The sequence below is a fragment of the Protopterus annectens genome, chromosome 1.part1, assembly GCF_019279795.1.
Source record: "Protopterus annectens isolate FY-2018-M chromosome 1.part1, PAN1.0, whole genome shotgun sequence".
NCBI lineage: Eukaryota > Metazoa > Chordata > Ceratodontiformes > Protopteridae > Protopterus > Protopterus annectens.
Window position 1 is genome coordinate 1206430766 of NC_056726.1, and position 17598 is coordinate 1206448363.

The 17598-nt window shown below is 37.1% G+C and overlaps 1 protein-coding gene across 4 annotated transcripts in view; it reads left to right on the top strand.

Annotated features, from left to right (window-relative positions):
* LOC122809252 (myosin-10-like) overlaps positions 1–17598 on the top strand; it is a 3714157-nt gene that overhangs the window by 2282368 nt on the left and 1414191 nt on the right. For all 4 annotated transcript variants that reach the window (XM_044080584.1, XM_044080595.1, XM_044080606.1 and 1 more), the window contains one exon: positions 1374–1495. In XM_044080584.1, the coding sequence (XP_043936519.1) occupies positions 1374–1495 (122 nt within the window). The remainder of the gene's footprint in view (positions 1–1373; positions 1496–17598) is intronic.

Genomic DNA, 17598 nt, shown 5'->3' on the forward strand with positions numbered 1-17598 from the left:
TAAACCCAAGGAAAGCAGCTGGACCTGACAACACTCTGGGGCGGGTACTCAAAGACTGTGCTGATCAACTGACAAACATCCTCACTGATATCTTCAACACCCCTATGAGTCAGGCCTTTGTACCCAAATGTTTTAAAAATACAATCATCACACCATTGCCCAAGAAATCTCCACCATCAAGCCTCAATGACTGTAAATTCCACCATTGCCACCACTGGTTATGGGTGACCTCTGTTATACAGCTTTATAGTATGATATTATATAATTGTGTTGTTGCTGACATTTTTTTAATTTGTTCATTTAGCAGCATGTATGTGCATTAGCTTGTCTAGTGTCTGGCTGTTATTTTTGAGACTTGGCACAGAGCTGTTTTATTGGTTAATGAGTTTGAATTGTTGATGCAGTATAATGTAATCATCTTTTTTTATACATATTTTCTCTTTAGTGTTTATGTTTCAAATATGTCTTTGTAATTTCAGTTATTTACTGTTTGCTTGCATTTAGGTGCCTGTATAGGCCAGGTCATTTTCTGTAGTTCTGTAGAGTTTAATATGTAGAGTTTTACATTGCCATGTAGTAGTGGTTTCATTCGCCATGTTAGCGGACTGTGGGAGGGCATCTGGGGGGTAGTCGATTATTCTTTAATCCACCCTCTGACAAGAATAAGAAAGGTTTTGCTAAGTTAGGGAGGAAAGTGTACTCTTCTGCTAACTTTCAAGATTTTAAATTGTCAAGCTCATGTTAAAGTTTTTACCTTTATCTTTGGAGAACAATCAAAAGTTAACAGTTAACTTTCCTTCTCCCCAGGTAAAACAAAATTCTGTGAATGCCTCGTTAACATCTGCTTCCCATGGTACTAAGCATATTTTAAAGTGTGCCTGTGATGTTACTGATTGTTCCTCCAGAGCTGCTGCTTCTGGGTCAGTAATGAGAAGATTGGCTTGGCTTTGTTCTCAAAACCTTCCTAAAGTTGTTAAAACTAAAATTTTAAGTACTTCCTTAGACAAGGATGTTCTGTTTGACCCCTCTGCAATTGAGGTACCCAAGAAATGTGATGAAAGGGGAAAGTTGATTCAAGGAGTAACTCAAATTTTTCAACCCTATTTTTTGAAAACAAGTAATTTCCATTCTCAATCATCTCCCTTTTACAATAAGCAAGTTTCCTTTTTCTAAGTAATACTGTTGCAGCAGTCGATGTTCTGCTCAGACATTTTATTCTTTTATCGATTTGCTCATACATCTGCATTGTATGGAACTGCTCAATGTTAGAGTGTCTTTTCCCTATGTGTCACTTGGTCTTGAAAATGAAATTCATATTTGTTGCAAAATACTTCTGTCCCTCAGAGGTAGACTAAAGACTTGTTTTTTTGCAGGCAGGAAAACTAGAACCTCATCTTGTTCTGGACCAGCTACGCTGCAATGGAGTCCTTGAAGGGATACGAATTTGCAGACAAGGTTTCCCAAACAGAATAATCTTCCAAGAGTTCAGACAGAGGTAAGGACCTAATAAATGGAAAACTTGTTTACTAAGTAGTACTTGCCTTTCTTTGGATTATCTGTCCTTTAAAGTATGCAGGAGTTGACATGCTTCAATTTGAAGTGGGCCTTTTAAAAACATGTTGTCCGTGTCTCACTGTGTGTTTTATTTTTTTAAGTTGCATTTTATGGTACTTGTTTACTTCACCAGTGCTCCATTTTCCTTCCACATTGCAAAGATGTGCTGTTGGTGAATTGACAATCTTTCAAAATACCCTTGTGTGTGCATGCGGTGTGTGTGTGTGTGTGTGTGTGTGTGTGTGTGTGTGTGTGTGTGTGTGTCCTCCAGTAGGCTGGTGTCCCATTCAGAATTGGGTTCTCCAGCTTATTCCCACCAAGTGTTGGGATAAGCTCCAGTCTGTGAACTGGAGTAAGAGAATAATCAAAACTGAATGAATATTCTTGGCCATCAGCAGCCATTTTGGGATCATTACTCTTTTGGTAGTCATGAATGTATGTTCGAGGATTGTACCCTTTAGCACAGCTTAGCAGTGTAATTAACACTGTTATGATATGTCTTGGAGCAGCACAGCATAGCAAGCTGTTATAATGTGTCTTAGAACAGGACTAATTGGGAATTATATTTTGCACTCCTTTGCTTTGAATTTGTCATCTTGCTTGTTCGATTGTGTAATAGGCAGCTTATATTTGCAGGCTCAATTTGTTTGCTTAATTTTTTATTCATCTGGAAACTTGCTGGAGGTTGCGACATGTACATAAGTTCAGCTCAGTTAGTCCTGATATTCAAAAGTGGTCTGAAATGCTCAGAAGTTTAGATCACATTCCCTCGCCTGAATTTAATTAATTAATAATTTAAATTAAATTAATTTAATATGTATTTATTTGTTTTTATATTAATGGGACGTTTTTTTTCCTAAATTACTTCCTCAGTCACACAGTTTGCAGGGGAAGATTGAAGGAATCAGATCAAGTGCTACATTATAAAGCTTGTTAACAGTTTGTAAGCTTAGCCTTATGTACTGAACTCCATTCCTAGAGGTAATTTGTTTGTGGGCATGTTTGCCAGAGTTAACTCCCAGTATCCTGCATTGAACTCTCAGCCCATTATGAGTGATGGGTTATCTGCCCTTATGAATCTGAGCTTGCATTTTTCCTCATAGATACTTCTCTGTTGCTCATGCCCACCCATAATGCTGTGTGCTCCTTCTGTTCCCTGGATCTCATTTGTCACCATTGGTATCAGACATAGTCTTCCAGCACTCATCTGTTATTTTAATATAAGTGATTTTCATCTTGATATAGCTTTCCTCCTTTTTAAGTCTTACTTTAAGTTATATATTCATCATTCAGCTGCAGTAGCCTAAAGATATTTTGGTTATAGCAGACCGTCTCTAAAAGTCTCTGGCTGCCCTCCAAACATGCCGCCAGGGAGAAAACAGCAGACTGGGGGACAATTTCATTGATATTTTCTTGCCGTCCTCAAGAGAGCACCCCTGGGCTTCACAGTATAAACTGTCTGGTCTGATTTTCTATTTCTGGCAGATAAGTCCCCTTTAGGGAACCCTTCCATACACATTATATTTTTTTCTATTTTTCACAGGTAATTGGGACTGGGTTACTTTAAGAATACAAACAATTTCCTGTGTAAACATTTATTGGAAGCTTTTTATCAGATGAGTTATTTTTAGTGGCTGGGACTAACTAATTATGTCAGGGACACTGTTGTGAGAAAATTGTGCTGCTTTCATATTTTTTTGTGAATTAAAGGAAGTAAATGTTTTAATGGATTTATAAGTATAATTTTTGTGACAACTTACTTGCATTGTTACTTAATTCAGTGACATTTTCTGTGAAAAGGGACCTATAAATTTTGGGGATTGAAGTGTCCTGCTTGTGCATTTACATTTGCAATATGTGTGGGATTTGTGTAGGGTAGTGTAAATGTATGTACTGCTTGTGAGCACCAGAGTGACAACTTACCTTCTGACCACCTCTTTTCAGCAGTGCTTACTGGAAAATAGGCTTCTCCTTTGGCAGGAACATGGATGCCCTTATTGGTCTGTGTTCCTCCTCCTGCTGTACCTAAAAAGGAAAAAATAAATAAACAGCCCTTGAGTAAACTACAGGCTCAGACTATGCCTCAGCCATTGGTGGATGACTGCTGTGGCCACAGCTTGTTCCTCAGACCACTCATTGTTTTACCCTGGACCCTCTGGTGTAATGTCTTACTTCACCATAGACTGGGGTATAATCATGTCCACTGTGGCTGTTATAGTGTACTTAGTGCGCATGACAGAATCATATTCTTTGGTTATGGTAGTTTTTCTGGGTGGTTCATCCTAGGATGGCTGGGGTATGAGACCTGACCCAGGTTTAAATGGTGTTCTTCTGTTAGTCTCCTTCTACTAATGTCCCTAGGAAAAAAACAGTTTAGACCTGCTTCATCTAAAGATAGTGTGTCTGTTAATAAAGGTGAATTACCTACCTCAGCTAATGGTTTGTTGCAAGAATTGAATCCTGTGTAACAGCAAGAAAATTGAGATATTATTTATAGTTTTGCAAATCTTAAGAATGTTTTATCAGAAGATTCTGATTATGACAGGGACAGGGTCTCTTCTGTATTTTTGTCACAAGCACATGTCTCTTGTCTTGAGGAGAGTGTTTCCTCAGTTTCTCCTCTAGAGGAGTTTTCTTTTTCTAAGACTGTGTCCAGAGTGAATAATGTGGGTTTATGGGAACAAACTGATGCTCCCTTTTCCTTAAGAAGAAAGTGGATAATATGCCCTATTCCACATCCATTCCTCCTATTAAGCCAGATTTGAGGGATGTTTTTATTCTGCTGCAATAATCCTGATAGTCAATCTTCAGTCCATAAAAAAAGGCAAATGGACTTCTATAAAGTTGCGTCCAGTAGTTTCTAGTGGAGGCTGGGCTACTGAGCCCCTTTTGATTTATATTAAGAAAAATTTAAGGCTAGTTTTTAAAACTGTGACTACAGTCTTAAAGGACACAGGTAGTTTCTTACGTGATTTGTTTCAGGTGACCTGCAATGTGAATCTGAATAATGATTTTATTTTTATCACACTAGATATAGCCTCTTTTTTTACGGTGATACCCAATGAATCGGGTATTGAGAATATTAGGTCTTTTTTAATGGTTGGTAATCATATGACATCAGGTAAGACTAATTTAATTTCTATGCTTTTGGATTTAGTCTTGAATAACAATGTATTTATTTTTAATGGTAATCGCTGTTTACAGAAGGTTGTCATGGCAATGGGCACAGCTTGTGCCAACAGCTTGGCAACCTTGCTTTGGCCACTTGGGTGCACGACTTTGTACTTGAAAACAATGTTTTTATGGGCCATATTTTTTATTATAGGAGATTTTTGGATGATGTGTTTATTTTTTGGAAAGGGACCTTTAAGCCTAGTAAAAGGTTTTATAGACTATTTACACTCCAGAACACCTTTTTTAAAGTATACAGACACTTGTTCACAGCAGTCCATTAATTTTTCTGGATGTAGCCATCAGTAAGACAGTAGGTGGTGGATATAAAACACAAATTTTAAGAAAGAATGCAAAAAGAATAATGTATTACACTATAGTAGCCTGCATCCTCAGCATGTACCACGTAATTTAGTAAAGGGACAGGTAATAAGAACTATGAGGCTGCATACTGATGAAGGTGATTTAGATGAAGCACAAGGTGATTTAAAACGAAGTTTTGTACATAGAGGATACAACAGTAATGAGGTTGATAAATGCATAGAAGAACTGCAGTCAGAGAGACAAGGCTTGGAGAGACCATATTTTCCGAGCCGATGTAGACATAGACACACTAAAAAACAGAGATCTAGGAGAGAAACAAGATTAGCTCTAACGTACTTTAGTAATATTAACATGGTGTGTGATGTTATTAAGAAAAACTGGCCTATTCTGAAGTCAGATGAGCAACTAAAAAGGCATTGAGTGAGAAACCCAGTTTTACATTTTTACATTCAGGAATAGACTGTCCTTGAAGAGATAGTTATGCTAGAAGAACATGAGGGATATACGTATATATATATATATATATATATATATATATATATATATCGTGAAGGGACATTTGCCTGTAGGAAATGTAAGGCCTACAAGTTTATACATATAGGTAACAAGTTTGTACACCCTATGTTGAATTTTGTTACTGAGACTTCTGTTTATGCAGACTGTCTAACTAAGGACTTGATCTACTTTGCATACTGTGTGGTATGGCATGCCTATAACATAGGGAAAACTAACAGATGCTTGAAAGATAGAGTGCTAGAGCATGTTAATGACATAAAAAATATGAAAACTGTGAATGCCTTAGCCCAGCATGTACTGGATAAAGGACAGAATCACAGCTTTAAATTTTTAGTATTAGAAGTCTTTGTCATAAATTCAAGAGCGGGAGACTTTAAGAACTTAACTGAGGTGAAAGAACAAGAATGGATTATACGTTTGAATAGTGATAAGTCCCCCGGGCTTAATGACAGGGTCTCTTTGAAACCAGTTTTGAAAGCATGACACCTTACACATTAAAGGATTCTCTGTTTGTTGCAACCTGTCTGAGTGAATGAGATTCCTTAATTAATGCTACCTGCTGATTGGGCTTTTATTAGTATAAATGAGTTTAGGCTGTGTGTGTGGTTTTAGGTCTGAAGAAGCAGTTGTATAATAGACTGTGAAAATGCTTACTGTGTTTTATTGTTTTTATTGTTTTATGGTGAATTAAAGTTTTTTACAGCGCTCCAGCTGTGATATACTCTTTCTTTTTTGGAACTGACTCTTTGAACAGAGAGTATTTTGCCAATTTCTGGATTTTTTACTTTTACTTTTTTAAAGATTGTTTACTACCCTTATTTAATCTTCGAAAACCTCTGATTCTTTTATCAAAAAGCTAAACAAGCATTCTCAGCAAGCTTCCAGCAAACGGGGATCTAAAATTAAATGGCAGGAGGACTTTGCCAAAATCAGGGATCCATTCAGAAAAAAGGGAGAGACTTCTACCTCAGAAGGACTGTAACAGTATTCTTCCTTCCCCTCCCTCCCCCTGTCTCTTCCCCTTCAAATTTATCCACAGACCTGTGTCTCAGTCTTCCTCTTTGGCATTTGGCAACAGATTGTTTCAGGCAAGTGAGTTCTCAGAATAGTTTAGGAGGGTTACAAATGTCACTATATAGGCATACCTTCTTATCAGGGACACCCCTCCCCAATCCTCTGAACCAGACAGATTTTTCTTCAGGTTCTTCATCATAGGTTTTCCTTGGAGGTCATAGAACCTGTGCATCAAAACTGTACGTGTGAAGGATTCTATTCCAGAGTGTTTCTGGTACCAAAAAAGGATCTTTCATGGAAACTAGTTCTCGACTTACCCTTTCTCAACTTCTTTGTGAAAGTACCCAAGTTCAGGATATTGACCTTACAGAACCTGTTACCTCTCATTATTTTTCTGGGTTTCATGGTAATGCTAGATGTAAGAGGTCTATTACAGAAGGTTTAAGGTATCACACAATGTATTTTTCTTGCAGTTTTCACTGAATGGTTTGGCTTTGTGAGCTTTTGAACCTTTGTTTTGGATGTTAGTTGGGATATTTTGCAGGCACCTTAATCTTTATGGGCATCAGCTCTGTTTAATGGTCCAGTGTTTTTAAAGTATAGCCAAACTATCCACTTGTGCTGTGCACAAGAGGTCAATGAAATGGCAGAAACATGCACGTCTATAGCTAGTGGGGTTTGGCTTTATTGGTCTAAATGTAACCATAAAGACTTAAAAAGTAAAACAGTCATGGACATTTAGAAGCCATGTAGCTGAAACACTTGATGCCCTTAAGGGGTCATTTGTGTATATCCCATAGGTTCCATTACAGGAAGTTTAAGGTATCACACAGTGAAGAGTCTAGCTTGGCTGGGTTTTTCTTACATTTTTTCTGAATGGTTTGTCTCTGTGTTTCTTGCAGTTTTTACTGAATGGTTTCTCAGTGTGACCTTTTTACACTTTGTTTTGGGTGCTGGGATATTTTATAGGCACCTTACTTTTTATGGGCATCAGCTGGGTTTAAAGACACAATGTTTCTAAAGTATAGCCAAACTCTCCACTTATGTTGTGCTGATGAGATCAATAAAAAGGCCTAAACATACATGTCCATGCCTAGTAGGGTTTGGCTTTATTGGCCTGAATGTAACCATAAAGTCTTAAAAAGTAAAAAAAGTCATGGACATTTAGAAGCCATGTAGGTGAAACACTTGACCTTAAGGGCCCATTTCCATAAATCGCATGAGCCTCCATTACAGGAGGTTTTAGGTATCACAAAGTAAAAACTCTAGCTTGCCTCTAGCAGGTTTTACTAAATGTAGACATGAGTACATTTCATTTTTCCTTAACAAGTTATCATTAACAGGATTTCAAAATTTTAATAAAAACAAATGTGTTAATATCTTGCAGTTAATCCATGTATAACAGAAAAGCAGCTAGCATTCTAAAGATTTTATATAAAATATCTGGTAAAAATATTATTCTTTAAAGTTCATTCATGATTTGTTCTTCAAGATAGCAAGATGTGATATTTTCTGTATTGTCAAATCCGTTTTTAACATAAAGTAATTTTTATTAAATAAGCTGCAAGTTATTTGCAGTTAAATTAGTTTTGACTAATTGATTAAAAATGTGTAGATCTGTCCTTTTCATTTGTTCCTCAGTGATTGGGTATCAGATCCGACTTCAGATCTGATTCAGCTGCATACACCAGTCTCTCGGCTACAGCTCACAAGCTCCTCCTTATACTCTGTAGTGCTCATTCAGATCTCATTTGCTGCCGTAATACTACAGACACGGATTTTTTTCTGAAAGCTCTTTTGGATGATTTTCTGCTAATTGTAAGTATTTTTTTCCTCATAACCTTTCCTATGATCTTTGATATCACCCACCTCCCTACCGTAGTTGTAAACCTTTGGGTCATCTTTAGTGATGGTTTCTTTTTCTCCCACTTCTTGCAGTCTACCCTTGGTGGCTTTCGGTAACATTGTTGGTACTTATCTCTGCCACTTTTTCCTTTCTACTCTCTAGAGGGTATTCTTCTCCCACCATTGCAGGTAGTTAAAAAAAAGAAAAAAAAACTTTCTTTCTGTCTTTCAATTTGTACATTGGCTATCTCTTCCGACCACTTTCTAGTGGCAATGCACATACTGGGAAGTCCAACATTTTGGCAGATAAACTCAGCAGGTCCCTTTTGATGCCTTATGAGTGGTCTGTCAGTCAGTTAATGGTGGAGGATTTTCCATCATTGGGGCCAGTCTTGTTCGACCTCTTTGCTTCTCCCAAAACAGCAATTGCAGCAGGTTCTTTGCCCTATTCCCTCATCAGGGGGAGTTACCGAGAAATGCTGTAGTCCACATGCAGTCATCTGGTCTTCTTTATGCTTATCCCCTATTACCTCGCATTTCAAAGTTTTTACAGAAAGCACTTTGGTTGAAGAGCACAGTTATTCTTATTGCTCCTTTTTGACCTCTCTAAGTATGGTTGCCCTTCCTTTGGTCTCATCTTCTTTATCCACCATGGATACTGGATGCCACCCCAGACCTTCTCTCGCATCCCTCAAGGATGGAGCATCCCAATGTTCCAGCCCTCAAATTGACGGTCTCCAACTCCAGTGTTAGCTAGACAACCCAGACTTTCCTCCCCAGTCCGAAAGATACTTCTGTCTTCCGACAAGATCTGCAAAAGTAAATGGGAAAAAAAATGTCTATTTGGGCTCTTCAAAGGGAAATGGACCCTTTCTCTGCTCCTGTATCTGCGGTTCTAAAAGCTTTAGCATTTTTTTTTCAAGAAGGTGCTAGTTTTTACAATATCAAAGTGCAGTTAGTAGCTATATCCAGTTTTCACTCGGGGAAAAGGCTCTGTCATTAGTTTCATCAAAACTGTGCAAAGCCTTTCTAAAAGGCACTATCTTGCTTTGACCTACAGTGAAAGACCCATCACCCCCCTGGGATTTGGCAGTCATGGTCCAGGGGTTAACTCAGAAACCCTTTGAACCATTTGCTAAGTCTGATTTAAACTTTTTGTCATGGAAAACAACCTTTTTGGTAGCTGTTACATTTGCAAAATGAGTATCTGAACCCAGGCTCTCTCTCTTCCAAATCGCATTGCTTTATTTTTAATAGAGACACTGTTACCTTATGAACAAATCCATCTTTTTTGCCCAGAGTAGTGTCCAAAATGAATATCAGTCAAGCCATTAACTTGCCTTCTTTCCTGATTTTGCTAACTGGATTAAAAATGATTCTGGTGTGGCAGCTAAGGATATGTGGGAAGAGACTAAAGAAAAGATAATACAAAAACTGAGAAAAAGGAAGCTTTGTTATATGTATATACATATTTGCGTGTGTGTGTGTGTGTGTGTGTGTGTGTGTGTGTGTGTGTGTGTATATATTTATATATATATATATATATATATATATATATATATATATATATATGCATGCATAGTAAGATACAAGCAGTTAAAATATTTTTAGTCCCATTAGTCTTGGACACAGGTCAAGCATATTTTAATCAACCAGAGGAGAAGCTGTGGATAGCAATCAATAAAGACCTGAAAGACTTTATCTCGGAGTGGAAGATGGCAAGAATTAAGTGGGATAAGCTGATTCTTCCAGTAGAACAGGGCAGATTGGGACTACACGATTTGAAGGGGTATTTCAGAGCTACACAGTTAAGGCTCCTATACATAGCACAAGCAGAAAACTATAATTCAAAGTGGAAAGGGATGTGAAACGGGGGAAGCTCAAGAAAAAAGGATAGACTGGAATTTTGGATGGAGGCCTTTAAGGGGAATAATAATAATCATAAAAAAATATTATTTCTATAAAACATCAGAAAGTATCCTAAGAACTAAGCCAACACGGGAATGGAGAAAGGAGATTCTGCCGATAGGGATGACTTCAATTAGGGATATATACAATAGGCAAGAGGGGGCTGGAATTTATTGAAGAAAACTGGCAAAGTAACTAAGGTATTGGGAGCAAATAACTAGAGAGGGAACTGTGATAGAATGGGAAGATGCCAAGTATTTATTTGGACTGCAGGTTAGATATTACCTTCCCTGTCAAGAAAGACCAGGAATGGTAGAGTTTTTAGTAGAATCTAGAACAGAAGCTATTAAAGAAGGAATAATTAATAGAGCATATATATGACTTCCAAGATGGCTGCACATTGAGTAACAGCTTAATTCTAGCTCTCCAAGTATGAAAACAGAAACTCATCAGAGAAGGCCAGCAGACTTGTGGTTATGGGTAAATTTCAGTAACTGGCTAGTAAGTGTACTGCCTGGATGCCAGGAAAAATGAAATAAAGAGGACCTGGAAAAAAGTCAGCTACAAAAAGCGAGGAAGAAACATTGCTGGGTGAAGTTCTGCAGCTGTTCAGCAAAAAGCAGTGCAACCTCCAGACATCAATTCCCGTAACCTACAGGAAGGTACAAGACAACTGCACACAGACCTGGTTAAAATAAACAAAACAGTGATGGAGTGTATCAACACAAACAACAAAAGGCTGGAAAAATGCTAGAAGTTTTAAACAGATATTCAGATAAGATGATAAAGCTGCAAAAATCAGAGGTCGAAATGCAGAAAAGGCTGGCTGAATATGAGACTGTTCAGGAAGAGATGTTTCAAAAAAATAATAGAATTAGAGGACAGAGCACATAGGGAAAACCTGAGATTTTCAGCTATACCAGAGAAGCTGGAAGGAACAGACTGCATTAATGTTATGAAAGCACAAATAAGCAGCTGGACTGGTATTCCACAGCAGGAGTTGTTAGTTGAAAGGGCACATTGTGTGTATGCTAAAAACCTGGTTATGAGAAAGCAACTTAGACCTTTAATAGTAAAGATGCAGCCCTACTAGCAGAAGAAGTTGATTTTGACAAAACTGTGGCAGGAGGACAAAGTAGTAAAATTGGGAGACAGCAGAGAGTTTGTGGAGAATGATTACTCATTGTACACCAGGCAGAAGAGAAGCAAATTTATTCCACTATTCAGGGAATGTCAGGACACAGGTGTGAGATTCAAACTGCTGCACCCAGCTGTCTTTAAAGTATTCTTTCCTGGAGGGACAAAATCATTTCTTGATGAAGTACATGATAAGGAGGAAATACAAATGTTTGTCTAACAAAAAGTGAGCTGTGAAACAGAAAGTGATTCTGTTTCTTGTTCTTCTGGTAATAAATACCACAGAGAGAATATACCTGTGAAACTTTTTCCAATGTTTCTTCAGAAATGTTGGAGTGAAAGAAGGGAGCATGAGAGTTGACTAGAAGAATCAAGACTACATTGGAAATGAAGCAGAGGCATGATTTGGGAGATGGAGATGAGCAGTAATAAAACCAGTAACTTAATGTGGGATTACAATGCAGTACTTATATGTGTGAAATATGACAGAACAAGTAGATTTGGAACTATTGGACTTTTTCAGAATTTGTTGGACTTGTGGGGGACTCTAAAACATGTGCCCTAATTCATGTCATTAATGTTCAAAAATGCTTTGGGTGGGGAAGAGGAGGGAGTCCCAGAGACTTCCCATACTCTGGAATAAACAAACTATCTATATCAAACAAAGCTCCTTGTTAGCACTCTTCAAGAAAAATCTTGATGATTGGATGGGAAATAGGAAATTCACCTCGGGGATCACCTCTGTGGCTCTGCTCGACAGTGGCACAGGAAAATAATTTTCTTGGGTGGCAAAAGCCAGGGTACCTTTTTGGCTGGGCTTGTATAGGCCCCAGGGCCGATAGCCTAGTACCTACCTATGAACCTATGAGAAAGTTAACTGTAAGTAAAGAAATTGTTTTCTTACTATCACTATTTTTATGGTGTATGGTTTTCTTTGCATGCTATAAATTAAAGTTTTTTTCAGTTATTTTTAAGTGTAATGGGGATTGTAAACAGGTCCTGCTGTTCTGTTTTTTCTTTTCTTTGTCCCTTCTCTCTTTCTTCTTGTTCATCTTTAAGGAATGTAGGTTCTGCAGTGAAAAAAAGTCTGGTTAAAACAGCATGACACAAGAAAAATAAATGTGGATTAAGGCCCTTTGATTAGTAACAAGTTTTACGAGTAAGCAAGTAAATGAAAAAGAATATTGAATATTATGAGGCTTTTTTCTAGCAAATACATGCATGCTCAGTAGCAGTTCTGCAGCTGGTCTTCATGTTTCCATGGAAACAATCTGAAAGAGAAACTGGCTGCCTGGTTCTTGTGTCTACATGGAGACAATCTGATAAAGAGAAACTGGCTGCAGTCTGGTGGAGAGTGATTGACTGAAGAAAAAAACTGAGAAGAGAAATTGGATAGAGGTTAATGTTCTCCGAAAGGATTCAGGGGTTTTCCCAGCTGGGAGACCTATAAAGAAAAGATAAAACCAATTAGCACTTAGTAGAAGCATTGGCTGCACCATGCGTCTTAGCATGTTTAACCATTCTTTTAGGTTAACTCAAGTCTGTGAGTGTGGCTATCAGTTTGGGACATTTGTACCTATTAGCAGTGTAAAATCTTGGTATTTGAAGATGTACATAGTTTTGTGTGTTAGTATTAAGTTAATAGGTTTTAGAGGGTATTGGAAGTGTGTTTGTTTTTTTGAGGACTTTCAATAAAATAGAGTTTTGTAATATGACATAGGCTCAAATGGATGTGACAAGAAACAACTGTATAAAAGTTCAACCTGTCAAACAGTGTATGCATGCACCACAAAAGCTAGAACTAGACATTTAGCAAAAAAGAGGTTATATATAAAAGATGGGAATAATAACTTGTTAATGCAATTATGCTTTCTGTAATTTCTTTAAATCTCAACAGTCGTACAGATAAATACAGAAAAGAAAGAGAAGTGAATTATATTAAAAATGTAGAGTGCAAATAGCTATATGTTACAGGAGACACACTTAGAAAGAACTGAACATGTGGATTTTGATAAATAAAGGTTTACAGGATGGTTATTCAGTGGTAAACTTTGGACAAATAAAAGAGGAGTACTTGCATTAATTGCAAGAGGAGCTCCAGCAGTGATAGAAGAGGATAAAAAATATAATAATGTAAGATTTTTAGAGCTAAGGGGCTACTGGCAAGGGAGGAGGATTGCACTGGCATGTATTTATATTCCACTTAAAGCTGCTATAATGGAGCTTAAGAAAATTCTGGGATAAATAATCCGTTTTTAGCAAGGAGTATTACTTATAGGTAGGGAGTGGAATGTAATTTGCAACAGTGAAGATGTGTTTGGGGGGCCCAGAAGGGAAAATATAACAAAGGAGAGTAAGTTTTTGAAGAACTTTATGAAAATATTTGGCATGGAAGATGTGAATTCAAAATAGGAGTTCAGAGTGAATTTACATATTATTCCTCAAGATATAGAAACTGGGCTAGGACAGACTGAATTTACATTTCACAGTAACATTTACATTAAAATGAAGGTCTTGTCACATGCCCAATAACTATTTAAGATCAACCACCAATAACAACCACAATAAAAACACAGGGTAAGGAAATAAAAATGAGAAGCAGGTGATTATTCAGAAGCTATTAAAGATGATAGAAATTTCTTCTGAAAATATAGCTAGGGAGTAGAATAAAATTAAGGTGGAGTTTAAAAATAGGGTAGAAATAGAAGTAACAAGAATTGTTTGGAGGGGCTGATAAATGTTAAAGTACTGCAGAATAGGGGGAATCTCACAGAACTAGAAGAGGATAAACTGTAGAATGCTAAGCAGAAAATAAGGAATTATCTCAATAATATGCACAAGTTTAGAAAGATTGCTGTTAAGCAGCTGTTTTTTTTTTTATAATAACAGTAGAGTACAAAAACTTTTCGCACAAAGACTCAGGCAACATAAAGTAGAAAGGACTGTTGCAAGCTTAGGGAGCTTATAACAAATAAGGTAACAAGAGATCCTGTAGAGGTATTATAAATATTTGGAAAGTCTGTATAAAGAAGAGAAATATGGAAATCAAGAAAAGATACAAATGAAAATATTTATAGACAAATTAAATATGCCAAGGTTAGAGATAGATGAGGCTCAATTACTAATGATTAGGATAGGAGAAGATGAGATAAGAATTGTGATATAACCAATCCACAGGAAAGTCCCAAGGAATAGATGATATTCCTGTGAAAGTTTGGAAGCTAGGAGGGGAAAAACTGATATAAAGCTCTGGAAGGTTTTGTTTAACAGTATTTTAAGAGGAGAAGAAGTATCAACATCCTGGAAGAAAGCAGTGGTAGCTTTAATACCTAAAGAGGGTAAAGCTCCATCAGATCCAGCTTCATACAGGCCCATTTCAATACTAAACCATGATTATAAAGTGCTTGTGTCTGTAATGGCTAAATGAATGACACAAATAATGTCAAAGTTGATATATATGGATCAGTGTGGTTTTGTGGAAGGGAGGCAAACATTTGACAACATTCCAGAGGGAAGCAGAATGTAAGAAAATACCATTGTTGTTGGTAGTCCTTGATGCAGAGAAACCATTTGACAGAGTAAGCTGGGACTTCATGAGCAGGGCAGTGGAAGCATTTGCATAACCTGGAAAAATTCTAAGGTTGATTAGGTCGATATATAAGGGATCAGAGGTGAAAATTAAACTGGATGTGGTTCTCTCTGATAATTTCTGCTTGAGTAGAGGAACCAGGCAGGGGTATCCTCTTTCCCCTTTGTTGTTTGGGTTATATTTAGAACCACTGGCAAAGAAAATAAGGGACTCAGAAATTAAAGGATATAATTGGTATGGTAGTCAAGAAAAGCTGGCTTTATTTGCAGATGATATTTTATACATGACAAAACCAGAAGGAGACAACACTGTGTAGCGACAGTTTCAAATATTTTTGGAGTGCAAATTTAATGAAGCTAAAACAAAGGCAATAGTGGTAAATTATGTACCCACACGCAAATTGATTCAGCAATGTCCGTATTTATGGGGACATGATACAATGAATTATTTAGGAGTATGGATTAAAAATGATTCTGATATGGCAGCTAAGGACATATGGGAAGAGACTAAAAAGATAATACAAAAACTGAGAAAATGGAAGCTTTGTTATATGGATATGGATAGTAAAGTACGAGTAGTCAAATTGTCTTTAGTCCTATACACAGGTCAGGCATATTTTTATCAACCAGAGGAGAACTTGTGGATAGCAATTAATAAAGAGCTGAAGGACCTTATCTGGGAGGGGAAGATGGGAACTATAATTCAAAGTGGAAAGGGATGATGGTGAAACGGGGGAAGCTCAAGAAAAAAGGATAGACTGGAAGTTTGGATGCAGGCCTTTAAGGAGAATAACAATAATCATATGGAATATTATATCCATAAAGTAGCAGAAAGTATTTTAAGAACTAAGTCAACACGGGAATGAAGAAAGGAGATTCTGCTGATAGAGGTGACTGCAATTAGGGATATAGACAATAGGCAAGAGGAGACTGCAATTTATTGGAGAAAACTGACAAAGGAACCAAGGTATTGGGAGTAAATAACTGGAGAGGGAAAGGTAGCAGAATGGGAAGAGGCCAATAATTTATTTGGACTGCAGGTTAGAGATTGCCTTCCCTATCAAGGATTGATATCAGAGTATAGGCAAAGAGAAAGAAACAGGAGGGTCCTAAATGAAAGACCAGTACTGGTAGAGTTTCTAGTAGACTCTAGAAGAGAAGCTGCCATTAAAAAAGGAATAATTAGTAGAGCATATAAAATACTGCATGATAACTATAAGAATTGATCAGAGGAGGTTAGAAAGGATTGGGAAGAGAGATTGTATAAGCAATTCACAAATAAACAATGGGAGGATATATGTATGTCTCCCAAATATGCAACAAAATCTAGAAGAGTTAGGATTTTTGCTTGGAAATGTTTATATAGATATTTGTTATACCCCAAGTAGACTCCAGAGAGTTTTTCCTCAGGTAAACAGCAAATGTTGGAGGTGTGACAGGGAAGAAAGAGGTACTTGGAACATATTTTCTGGTAGTGCAGTAGATTGGCAGACTTTAAGGATTCCCTGTGGGACACAGTGTTGGAGATTCTGGGTGGGTGGATTGGTGTGACGAGGGAGATTTTTTTCTGAGCTATGATACAGAACCGTAATTGCCTAGATATAGCAAGGCCTTGCTGTGTCTAATTATGGTGGCTGCCAAAAACAATTACTAGAAAATGGAAATCAAAATCTAAACCAACTATATTAGAAGTAGTGAACATAGTAACAAAAATAAAACAACTGGGATTGAGATCTTTCGAAAAGGGTAGGAGCAAACTACGTAGGAAAAAATGGGAACTGTGGGACCAATACATAAAGGAGAATAACGAGGTTTAAAAGAAGGCAGGACTTTGAGCTATGTAATGTTTGAAAATAATTGGGTAGATTGTAAGTGATGTATAATGTTTGCAACTGGGAGTGTGTCAGTATGGTTTGTGATGTAAAATGCTTGCAGCTAGGATTGTGTCGGTGTGGTTTCCTTTACATAAATGTAGACTGTGTGGATAAACCAGTGCTCTCACAACAAAGAGAAATAAGTAGGACATATATATGTAAAGAGCACTGAACCACAGCTATATAAAATAATAGTTTAATCAAATAGAAACAATGGTGAGCGCTTTCGCAGTCAAGCTGCTTCCTCAGACAGTTTAATCTAATCAATTCAAACATTTAAATACACTCTCCACTTATTGACATCACATCAGTTCAACGTTTAAAGATACAACATCAAAAATGTATACATCAAGAATGTATATATGTAAATACAAAAGGACCAACAACTCATAAACAGTCCCTATCTGACCATACAAATGTTAAATACATATTCATAAAATTCATGCATTCATTCATAAAAAATGTATTCATAAAAATACTTTATAAAAATTTCATAAAAATAATCCAACATCCTCTCATCTATGTAAAAGTCTGTTGGCTAATATGGGTTGAATGGACAACTTATCATTAAGTCCTTTACCCATATTCGCCCTCATTCTAATGATCCATTTGAGTTCACTATTTTCAACCCTATTCCTAACAGGGCCCTGTCTAGCATTAAATGATA